Below are 11,330 nucleotides of genomic sequence, written 5' to 3'. Positions count from 1 at the left end.
TGCCGCATGTTATAAATGTCGGTTCTCCTGGTCCGTTTGTGAACGTGCCGTAGGGGGTTTAACCGAGACCTCGATTAATGTTGAGTGTGAGTCTCGATATCTGCTATCATGACCTCTGCAGAGACATCTGGAATTAAAACCAGCTTAAATGGAGTCAAAAAGGACAGATCAGGATTTTCACATCAAATGTCCTCTTAATTTGAGAGCCTGTGCCAGACGGGTGATGCTTTGAATCCAGACGACGCAATTCTGGCTGACGGGCCACAAAAGATACAGCAGCTTATGTTTAACCTTTTCTCCTTTAACAGAATCGGTTGCGCACAGGATACAAAGTCTGGGAGGTTTCAACACCGGATGTGTTTGTTTGTAATTACTAGATAGGGATTTTTAAAACTCATTCAAATTCAGAACAATTTGCTAATGAATCTTTCAGGAAAAAATCCTAGAGAAATCAAACATCACCATGGCTTGTGAACAAGATTAACCTAACTAGAAAATAATAATAATAAATAGAAAAAATTATATATTTTTTTAATAAAAACATTTCCATGACTTTTCCAGGCCTGGAAATTAGAAAAAATCTCCTGATATTTGATTGACCATGGAAACCCTAAAGTGTTACGGTTGTTTTTGTTTTATTTTAAAGAAAAACAGATTGGTGACGCTTTACAACAAGGTTGCATTTGTTAACATTAGTTAACTATATTGGTTAACATGAACTAACAATGAAAACACTTCTAAAGCATTTATTAATCTTAGTTTAATGTAAAATTAATATTATATTATTTAATATTAATATTATTTAAAGGATTAGTTCTTTTAAAATGAAAATCAGCCCAAGCTTTACTCACACTCAAGCCATCCTAGGTGTATATGACTTTCTTCTTTCTGATGAACACAGTCGGATAAATATTTATAAATATCCTGATGCATCCAAGCTTTTTAATGGAAGTAAGCAGTAAGTATGAAGAAAGTGTCTCAATCCACATCCATCCATCATAAACATACTTCAACTTACGAAGAAAGTGTAAAACTCTCACAGTTCAAAACGCTTACGCTACGTCTTAGGCTTTCCCTATCAACTTAAGGAAAAAACTACTATTACACTTTCTTCGTAAGTTGAATAAAGAAGGTGGTCTGGCGGAAGCTAGAGATTTCATAACTTGTTAAATATGTCTATTTTTATACACAAGCGCATCGCTTCACTTCAGAAGGCCTTTATTAAAGGGATAGTTTACCCAAAAATGAAAATTTGATTTACCCCCAGGACAACCAAGATGTAGGTGACTTTGTTTCTTCAGTAGAACACAAATGATGATTTTTAACTCCAACCGTTGCCGTCTGTTGGTCTTATAATGAGAGTCAAAGGTAACACAATTTATAAGAGTAAATAAAACATGCACAGACAAATCCACATTTAACCCTGCGGCTCGTGACGACACATTGATGTCCTTAGACATGAAACAATCGGTTTGTGTGAGAAACCAAACAGTATTTATATAATTTTTTACCTCTAAAACATCACTATGTCCAACTGCGTTCAGCACTCGTTAGTAAGGTCTGATCGCGCTCTGACAGCAGAAGTGATGTCTAGCACTCATTGAAGTATAAGCGCGAGACATCACTGCCGTTGTCAGAGCGCGATCAGACCTCACTGACCACACCGCGAATGCCTGTTGATGGGCGTGTTCTTGCTCTCACTCTGGGTGATGTATGTGCGTGGCGTGCGCTCTTCCAGGAGAAGGGCCCATACAAGGAATTCTGCCCTTTATGAGTCATACAGGGCCATACTTAAAAAAAACTTTCCGAAACTTGCACGAACCCTGAAGGAGTGTATTTGGCACAGAAATACTCATTTCTTGAAACTTTGGCCATGTTTAGCAGTGTAAATAAGTCAGAACAACGCATGAAATAGCATGAGACATCCCCTTTAAATACAGCAACAAGTATATTGCATTACTGTAAAGAGATTAATATCATTAAAAAAAACAGCAAGACACCAGAATCTAGGCAATACATTTATTCACATTTTTAAAAAATCTTTGAATAAAAAAAAGACAACATCAGTAAAATATGGTCATCTCATTGTCCAATGCAAAATGATGAATTATGATGAGTTAGGGGTATGAACCCTAAAAAACCTGGAATTTGTTCAAGCAGTCTGTAGTTTCCCTCAGTATCTCCTCTGTCTGGGGCTGAAGACAGTGCTGGGGTCGCTGTCTCTTTCTCGTTCTTTTTCCCGCTCTCGCTGACTGTTCGGCGATAAAGGCGGCTCGACGGCGGGCCCTGGCCGCGATTTATCGTTTTTAAAAAGGTCACGACCTGTCCTTAGAATCTGCTCCTCAATTTTTCTGTGACGCTTCATGTCCGACAGCACTTTGTCCAGCCGGGCCTCGCGTCTGACCGAAGAGCGGGCAGAGGAACCTGGAAATGAGAGAAAAGGATGAATTCAAATCAGCATTATTCATTTATGTTTGCCAATATTACCAAATCCATACATTGTGGAAGAATGTTTTATCATACCTGGTGTCCTGCGGCGATTGAGAAAAGAGTTCTTGGGAGTGGCCATAGTCTGCTCTTCATCAAAATCAAATTCGGTTGGTGTGAGGGCTCTGCAGAACAGAGAAATACATCAATACATGTTTCTCGTCTAAAAATTGCCTTGCCTATTGTGTATATAAAAATACAGTAAAAACAGTAATACTGTGAAATATTATTACAATTTAAAATAACCATTCTTTATTACTGTGATGCAAAGCTTAATTTTCATGTCACATGATCCTTCAGAAAACATTCAAATATGCTGATTTGCTGCTCTAATAACAGTTCTTATTATTATCAATGAAACCGTGATGCCTAAACTTTTGAATGGTAGTGTATCACGGCTTCCACAAAAACATGAAACAGCACAACTGTTTCCATTGATAATAAGCATATTAGAAATATAATAAAAATATTATAATATAATAAAAATGGGCATGTTACAATGATTTCTGAAGGATCGTGTGACACTAAATGATGCTAAGATTTTATATATATATATATATATAGACACACACACACACACACTATATATATATAATATATAGATACATACATACATACACACACACACACTATATATTACATATATATATATATATATATATATATATATTATATTATATATATATATATATATATATATATATATATATATATATATATATATATATTCCATCTGTATTATATTCTGACTCACTTGCGCTCATTCTGCTCTTGTTTGGCCTCCTGCGAGTCTTCTCCGTCTCTCTCAGGTGAGGGAGTGCGTGGAGGGGTCGGAGGTCGGCGTGGAAGAGCGACCCACTTCAGCTCGAGCTTGTCTCCTTTAGCCAGAAGCTCATACAGCCGTTTGATCTCCTCGGGTGGAGGCATCCAGTTCTTGGGGTCCTCCATCTCCTCGTCACTGTAAGGGATCTCCCAGTCCTCCTCAGACTGCTGCAGCTTCCCTTCACCACCTCCATTCATCTCTCCATCTGTGGTCATTCCATCTTTCTGCTCCTCTACATCCATGGCTTCTTTGTCTCCGTCTACATAGAAGTGTTCAAAAATGTAATATCTCACAGAACTGACACACCTTACAAAAAGTACTGTGGTGATACCATGGTACTTTGATATACAACCTGGATGGTACTCCAAGGTACCATATATAATATATATATATATATATATATACACACATAAACACACTTCTAAATATACTTCTTTTATTTACTACTTGTGTAAAGACCTAATTTTTTTTACAGTGAAAAATGTATATTATAAAAGTTTAAAATATCATTTAGAATATATATTGTTTCTACTATTTAGTTTCCTTCTCTGTATTTATTATGGAAGCCTGTTTCCACCACTTAAAAAAGGTAATAGTGACTTTCAACAATTCAGACTTTTTTTTATCCTGAGAAAAAATTCAGAACTGCAAGATGTAAAACGCAGCTAGAAAAGTCATAATTGTGAGATTTAAACTTCGAGATATACATTTTGAGAAAAAAAAATTCAGAATTTAAATGTCGCAATTGCCTTTTTTATTCAGTGGTGGGAACAAAAAACAATTGCGAGATGCAAACTCAGAATTTGGAGAGAAAAAAAGTATGAATTGCAAGATATTGTGAGGGGGGGGAAAAATCATAATTGGCTTTATTTAACAAGATTCCAATACTGTACTGCTTATTGTATATTTAATTTATATATATAATTAATAATACAATTAGCAGTACAGTATTGGAAGCTTGTTAAAAATATTACATACATATATATATATATATATATATATATATATATATATATATATATATATATATATATATATATATACACACACACACACACACATATATATAATATTTTTACTTTTTTTTTTTCAGTTTTAACCCCCCTAGGAGACAAATGTGGAGTGCATACTTGTGTCACCCTCTGTTATAGTATCCTTTGCGGTTTTAGATGTGTCCTCGTCTCTTTCTTTATCCTTTTCTTCCTCTTTTCCTGCAGTTTTGTCCTGTTCACTCACTCCCATAGATTCTACGCGCTCCGCTAGAGAGGACTGCGCGTCCTCTGCCGCCTGCATCTTTCTGCACACCTGAGGAAAAGCAGACGCGCGTCAGCTGCACTGCAAACTAATGATTTCATATTTCAAAAACAATTTGAACGCATGGTTTTGTTTAAATAAATCATATTCGGACTAGTTCCGCGCCTTGTGGGCAGACAGGGTTCGCTGAGCATCGTTCAGAAACATTCAATATGATTATCTATATTGCACAAAAATGAAGGGTAGGAGGCAAACTTACAGTTGTTCTCCCACCTCTGTTACAAACACCTACGCGGAATAGTAGAACGCATCAATGTGCTATTATTTCAAAAAATATTACTGCTTTAGTTTTCATGGCCATAAAGCACTGTTTATTTCGGCGCCTTGACGTCATTAGTCTCATGACCCGGATGAGAGGAAGATCCGCCCACAGCGCCACCACTCGCTCGAATGACCGTTATGCGACAAACAGACAGAAATGTACTTTTTCTTCGCCACATTCCTTATTATAATGTCTGGCTTTCCTTCCACGCCACTGCATTTCAGGAAGAAAAAAAAAACCTCTTTATTTTTAAAGGGTTAGCTCACCCAAAAATGAAAATAATGTCATTTATTGCTCATCCTGATGCCGTTCCACACTCGTAAGACCTTCGTTTATCTTCGGAACACAAATTAAGATATATTTGCTGAAATCCGATGGCTCAGTCAGGACTGCATGTACTAAAAACATATTTAAATCAGTTCATGTGAGAACAGTGGTTCAAAATTAATATTATAAAGCGACGAGAATATTTTTGGTGCGCCAAAAAAACAAAACAAAAAACGACTTTTATAGTGATGGCCGATTTCAAAACACTGCTTCAGGAAGCCTCGGAGCACAAATGAATCTGCATGCCGAAACATGATTCAGATCGCGTGTCAAACCGCCAAACTGCTGAAATCACATAAAACCGCTGATTCGACACGCTGATTCATGTCATTGCTGGCTATGCAGGCCTCACTGAGTCATCGGATTTCAACTAAAATATCTTAATTTGTGTTCTGAAGATTAACGAAGGTCTTACGGGTGTGGAACGGCATGAGGGTGAGTATTAAATGACATTATTTTAATTTTTCGGTGAACTAACCCTTGAAGACCTGCTCCGATAATGCTCGATTCGTGAACGAATCATTCTGAGTCAATTCTTTTCAACAAACCGGTTTAAAAATCGAGATTGATCCGATTTGTTTTTTGTTTTTTTTTATTTATATTTTTTAAATATGCGTTTAACCTTATTTTCTATACATTTAAAAATGTCTATATTATTCGTAATTAATTTTGCTAGGTGTCAAAAAATACTAAACTGACCATTCTTGTGTTGAAATGAAATTTGTATTGTTCTTTAATCGTTTCTGCCTATATTATTCTAATTTGTAAGTCGTTTTGAGAAAAGAAAAAAAAAGTCGGGGTTGATTTGAAAGGACTTTTATTTTGGCGGGTGTTTCCATAATTCCAGCAGAGCGGAAACAGATTGAAGCGGATCCGCACATCAACATCAACAGAACTAGTACAAATCTGCAATGAGTTTTGAGTGGCCCTGGCAGTATAACTTTCCTCCATTTTTTACGTAAGTAAATCCATTTGTCACTGACCGTAGATGGAAACATTAGATTCGTGTCTACAATATTGTCTGAATACTTTGGTCTATTGTGAAAATATGCATTTGTATCGTGAATAAAGCTGCTGTTTGCATTCCGCTACGGAAGTAATTAAATCACCACATTTGACACTTCACGCACAGTTCAGTCCCGCGAGGGATCAAATCGAGTATAGTTATGTATTACAATTTTTACAGCTGTAATATGCCATATAGCATTTAAATGCTGTATGACGTTAAATGCTTAGAAAGGTTAAGGGAAGCTAGTACGATCAGAATAAACATGCTTCTGTGATTTGCAACAAGAAGAAATTGTAATCAAGTTAAAATTGCATTATATAGAGTGCCATGCTTCGTGGAAAACCTGGAAATATTACGACATTTTCAAAAGTGCCATTTCATGGCCTGGGAAATTTATTTTAATTAATACAATTGTGACAACTTATGGAAATAAACATAATTTCAAAAATCATGGAAATATGCATAATAAGTATTAAAAAAAAAAAAAAAAAAACTCAGCCCCAAAGTATCTCTAAAAGATGATTCTTGAACTTACTGAAAGCAGTCAAATTGAGGGAACATCAAAAATACATACATATTCATTAATACTTTATCACAATATAACAGTTACATTATTATATAAAAGATCATGTTCATTTACATTGATGGGTATGATATCCTTGCAAACTGGGCCTCAATTTTTATTGAGATGGGATTGGAATGACCCAGTAGTTAAAGGTTCAAAATGTAATATTTTTGCAGTAAAATATCCAAAAACCACTAGGCTAGTGTTATATATTTTGTTAACTTGAGTACTTACAATATCCCAAATGTTTGCAACTATTCGTAAATCGTGCAAAAATCGCAATTTTAACCAAGGCTGCGGGACGTGTGAGGAGTCGCCTGTCAATGTCGTCATACCCGTGTTCCCCTCGGTTTCCGGTTTTATTTTGTAGAAACCATGGAAACACCGAAAACACAGACACTTTAATATATTACACGTTTTAATAGACAAGGGAACAACTGTTTTGATATATTTATAGACAGAAAACTAATTGTTATATAGCTCAACACGTTTAATCTTATTGTATAAATCTAATTTTTTTATTTTTTGTGAGTACCATGCTTTACCATGCCTCAGAGAAAAACACTATTTTGTCAAGTAGCTAACATAGCATAATCAAATGCAGCTTTATTTTTAGTAACAGTAATACATAATTTTCTTCATCATACAATACGTTTTCAAATTAATTGCATGCCATTTATCAACACAAGACCTATCTTAAATTTCAACACCATTTATCACAAAATGGATCTATCTTACTGCAGTGTGTAACAGTGTCTTACAGCAGCTGCCGAGTGAACGCACAGAGTAACGTTATAACATCATTTTCAACACACTCAAATGAATCTTACATGATAAACAGAGCTGTGTTACCTCACACTCATAACCGGAAAAGCAGAAGCGGCGCCGGCGACTGTGGCATAATAAAAGTCCCGCTGCTCGTGAGGCGTGTGTTGCACAATCGCTCCAGCTCCTCATTCAGCTCCACAACACTCGCTCCTGCTTTGCTTCATACTACAGTAACGTTAATAATCGCATCCATGAACATGATTTCTTCCCGACTCCAATCCCTATTCTTTTGCATCGTCTGTTGATGTGGAGACCACATGTCCCAAGATTCCTCTCTCAAACTTGCCTTCATCAAGCCACGCCTTTGTTTTGAATAGGCTTCTAGCGACCTCTAGCGGCCAAATTTATTACATATTGCACCTTTAAAGACTTAATATAATGTTTTATTATGTTTTGCAGATTGCAGCCAAATGTTGACACGAGACAGAAGCAGTTGGCGGCATGGTGCTCACTCGTGCTGTCTTACTGTCGTCAGCGCAAGCTCTACACACTGGATGTGCTCGAGGCGCAGGAAAGCCCTGTGTTCAACAACAAGAAAATTGAGAGTATCCTTTCACTTACCTGTCTTTGTGTTATTTTTATATGATTGTGGATTAACACTGTTCTTTTTCTGCCATATTACTTGCCATGCATATTTCCCATAACTTGTGTTGTTCAGGAAAACTTTCAGTTGAAGCCATACAAGTAGTTTTTGAAGAATTGAGAAAAAAAGGTGGGATGAAACAAGCATTTACAAGAAGATGCAATTTCTTAGTTTGTAAAATGAGTTTTAAAATAATTTTGTTCTTTGCTTTGGCACAGGAAACCTGGAATGGTTGGATAAAAATAAATCACGATGTCTTATAATGTGGAGGAGACCAGAGGAGTGGGGCAAACTCATTTATCAATGGGTGAGAATATCCTGTGCATTATCAGACATAATGTCACTGTGTGAAGTAACTTGAGTTGAATGTTGTTTTCCATGTTAGAACGGTGCCTTTAGTTCAGCTGTACTCATTTCAGATGACAAGCATGAATTGATTATTGCACTTTTGCGTAGTAAGGACAGTCATTTAGGTCTCTGTTGAAAGTAGGTGGAAAGGCCCCAATAAATCGAAGAATGAACTGGTGTGATGTCATTTCAGACAAAATCAGGCCAAAATGAAGTTCGTTTGGAGTTCATTTTGAGTGTTCAAAACAGCTTGCCAAAGCGAACTTTCCAGAAATTAATTAATGAATTGATTAATTGACCTCTTAGCCAATCAATTTACACACAACAGTTCATTCTGGTTCTCAAATCCGATTGGATAAGAGGTCTTTCCAGCCATGCAATATTCTACCAGTATCGCCACGGGAACCATTTCACCATTTGAATCGCTCCACTCTCCGCATTCTCACAGTTTTTTTAGGCAATAATATAGTTTTTTTAGACTTCAGATATGCAATTTAAATGTAAACATAGCGCCTATTAGAAGATTTGTTCAGAGATGCAAGCTCCAGGCCATCAGCGACCATTCAGCGCTCATGTACCCGCAGAGAACAGCTTCATCTCGGCCAGTGCTTTGGGAATTTGCCACTAGCTCTTATGTAGATAGCGTTTAAACATGAGGTATAATTAGTTTTGAGTATATCAAATGGTCTTATTAATATATTACTCATTTCAGAGCTAATAGATTTGGCTTAAGGGCTATATTAAGTTTCATAATTTTATATTTACATTGAAATTAAATCCTGTACTAACTAGAGCGCTGCTTTTGTTTGACTGAACTGTTTGCTTGAGTTTATTTCTTATTTTACTTCTTATACTGATATAATGGCTATTGTTGTTCATTTAAATATTATTGTTCAATAAATTATATTTTATATAAATAACATTCCGTATTTTTTGGTATTGAGAGTCCGTTAGTGATTTCAATTTCAGTGAAAGTTACATAAATTCTCCATGATATGGCAGCAAAGACTGTCTTTATGAGTGAGTCAGTCAGTCAGTCAGTCAGTCATTCAGTCACAAAGACTTTTGTTTTGAAATGGACTGAAACAAGGAAACAAGATATTGTTTTTACTTTAAACAACATCTTATGAGAGGCAAGATGCATTGACTACTGCTGTCATGGGATTGTTAATGTTAAAAGGACAAAGGCAAAGATATCGCTTTCCTCAGTGGACATTTAAACTGATTTTGTGATTATGATTGACCTGAAGAATATCAGCTAAATGCAGGTAATGCACTCGCTTAGTCGATCGCTCTCATAATACTCTACACATTACAGTGAGTTTCAACGAAGCGACTCAACGTTCATTCGTTACTAGTTCTAAAATGACGTTTTAGAGTTGGTGACGGAGGTTTGGGCTCAACTGTAAATGGACGTATCGCACAGCTACTTGTGTGATATTGCTTATATATATGTCAACTTTGCATTTAACTTATTTTTTCCAGCTAGTGATCTGTTAAGTCAAGGTGTTTTTTTTAAGTTTACTTTCTTTTCCCCTCAATTGTTAATGTAGGTTTCCAAAAATGGCATGGTCAACTCAGTGTTTACACTTTATGAACTCTCTAATGGGGATGACACAGAAAATGAAGGTAAAATTATATATAATGTACATTTCACTACATCAGTATGTATGAGTATATATATATAATTTGTATGACTTGCCTGGTTGCAGCTGTGGTTTGCACTGATCTGTTGTGTCTTTCAGAGTTCCATGGATTGGAGGATTGGATGTTGCTGCGTTCACTGCAGGCCCTGCAGACTGATGGGAAAGCAGAAGTTATCTCTATGGATGATGGAAAAGGAGTCAAGTTCTTTTGAATCAGGTTTTCTCAAGTCAGACTTTGGGATGTGGTGTTGGGTTTCTGTCAGCCCAGCATGATCTTTTGTCTCAGTCCACTTGGGATCTTGTTTGGACTGTATATTACACTCTACTGATAAGTCAGTAAGTCATTATTTGGCACATGATCCCAAAATAAATGTAAGGGTCTTCCTTGTTGGAACATGTTTAAATTGGTGGTTTTACACCTGTCAAAACTGGAGCCGTGTAAAGAAACCAAGATTTTGTTCTTAATCGTTATGCATACAAAGCGAAATGTCAGACCAAAACTAAGGAATATCAATATCTTAAAGCAGACCGAGACTACACCCACTTTTTTGTGTATATATATTTTATTTCACTCCATTTATTGCTGTAAATCCTGAAGGACTCTTGTTCTACTTGAATATTTTTTCTGTGTAGAACCACAAAGCCAAAAGACAGTCTACTAATCTCAGACATGGCTTTTGTGAATCCCGCGATGCTTCCTGGCTAAGATGAAATGTTCTTGAGTAAATGTCCTGTTTCTGATGGCAGTGGAATTCATATCAACATTTTGCTGAAATCTGGTAGCATTGACTCCTTTTCCTTGACTGTCACTGTATCTTACCACCTTTTATACCAATGTAATACTGTACAAATAAATGACGGAGACACTTTCAGTTCTCTCCTGCATACACCTGCGTTTGGTTTGACTGAAGAGCGCTTAAATATTTGATTTTCATTTGCAAATCTCATGTGATTGGCGGAAGCATTGAACCAGTCATCTGCTCTATGCTTCTAATGAAACATCGTTATCACTAGTGCTCATGGTTTGGGTGAGGAGTTTTACAAAATTAGTCTCTTAAATATGTACAGAAATGTCTAAAAGTAAAAATATTTTAGATAAATAAATATTTTTATTTTTTAATTAAAATAGTATTTAATT

The 11,330-nt window shown here is 36.1% G+C and overlaps 2 protein-coding genes across 2 annotated transcripts; one reads left to right on the top strand and one right to left on the bottom strand.

Annotated features, from left to right (window-relative positions):
• Positions 1–2,011: 2,011 nt before the first annotated feature.
• pagr1 (PAXIP1 associated glutamate-rich protein 1) lies at positions 2,012–4,960 on the bottom strand. The gene is made up of 5 exons (XM_067369418.1): positions 4,824–4,960; positions 4,441–4,615; positions 3,242–3,569; positions 2,524–2,612; positions 2,012–2,424 (listed from the first exon to the last, which is right to left on the bottom strand). The coding sequence occupies exons 2-5, from the start codon at positions 4,601–4,603 to the stop codon at positions 2,174–2,176; spliced, it is 831 nt and encodes a 276-aa protein (XP_067225519.1). The 5' UTR covers positions 4,604–4,615; positions 4,824–4,960; the 3' UTR covers positions 2,012–2,173.
• Positions 4,961–6,026: 1,066 nt separating this feature from the next.
• Positions 6,027–11,079, top strand: vps25 (vacuolar protein sorting 25 homolog). Its single transcript, XM_067369419.1, has 6 exons — positions 6,027–6,171; positions 8,015–8,160; positions 8,274–8,327; positions 8,417–8,505; positions 10,100–10,175; positions 10,292–11,079. Exons 1-6 carry the CDS (start codon positions 6,125–6,127, stop codon positions 10,402–10,404), a joined length of 525 nt encoding a protein of 174 aa, XP_067225520.1. The 5' UTR covers positions 6,027–6,124; the 3' UTR covers positions 10,405–11,079.
• Positions 11,080–11,330: the final 251 nt, after the last annotated feature.

Source organism: Chanodichthys erythropterus, chromosome 19 (genome assembly GCF_024489055.1).
Source record: "Chanodichthys erythropterus isolate Z2021 chromosome 19, ASM2448905v1, whole genome shotgun sequence".
NCBI lineage: Eukaryota > Metazoa > Chordata > Actinopteri > Cypriniformes > Xenocyprididae > Chanodichthys > Chanodichthys erythropterus.
Note: the sequence above shows the minus strand (reverse complement) of the source record. Positions and strands in the feature narration are given on the sequence as shown.

What these genes read in the sequence shown, in the direction of transcription:
- pagr1 (XM_067369418.1), bottom strand. Translation starts at nt 4,603, where the DNA reads ATGCAGGCGGCAGAGGACGCGCAGTCCTCTCTAGCGGAGCGCGTAGAA. An exon ending in TATAACAGAGGGTGACACAA is followed by an intron (nt 3,570 to 4,440) that starts GTATGCACTCCA and finishes ACTTCTATGTAG; the next exon opens with ACGGAGACAAAGAAGCCATG. An exon ending in CAAGAGCAGAATGAGCGCAA is followed by an intron (nt 2,613 to 3,241) that starts GTGAGTCAGAAT and finishes TCTGTTCTGCAG; the next exon opens with AGCCCTCACACCAACCGAAT.
- vps25 (XM_067369419.1), top strand. Translation starts at nt 6,125, where the DNA reads ATGAGTTTTGAGTGGCCCTGGCAGTATAACTTTCCTCCATTTTTTAC. An exon ending in AACTTTCCTCCATTTTTTAC is followed by an intron (nt 6,172 to 8,014) that starts GTAAGTAAATCC and finishes TATGTTTTGCAG; the next exon opens with ATTGCAGCCAAATGTTGACA. An exon ending in CAACAACAAGAAAATTGAGA is followed by an intron (nt 8,161 to 8,273) that starts GTATCCTTTCAC and finishes TGTGTTGTTCAG; the next exon opens with GAAAACTTTCAGTTGAAGCC.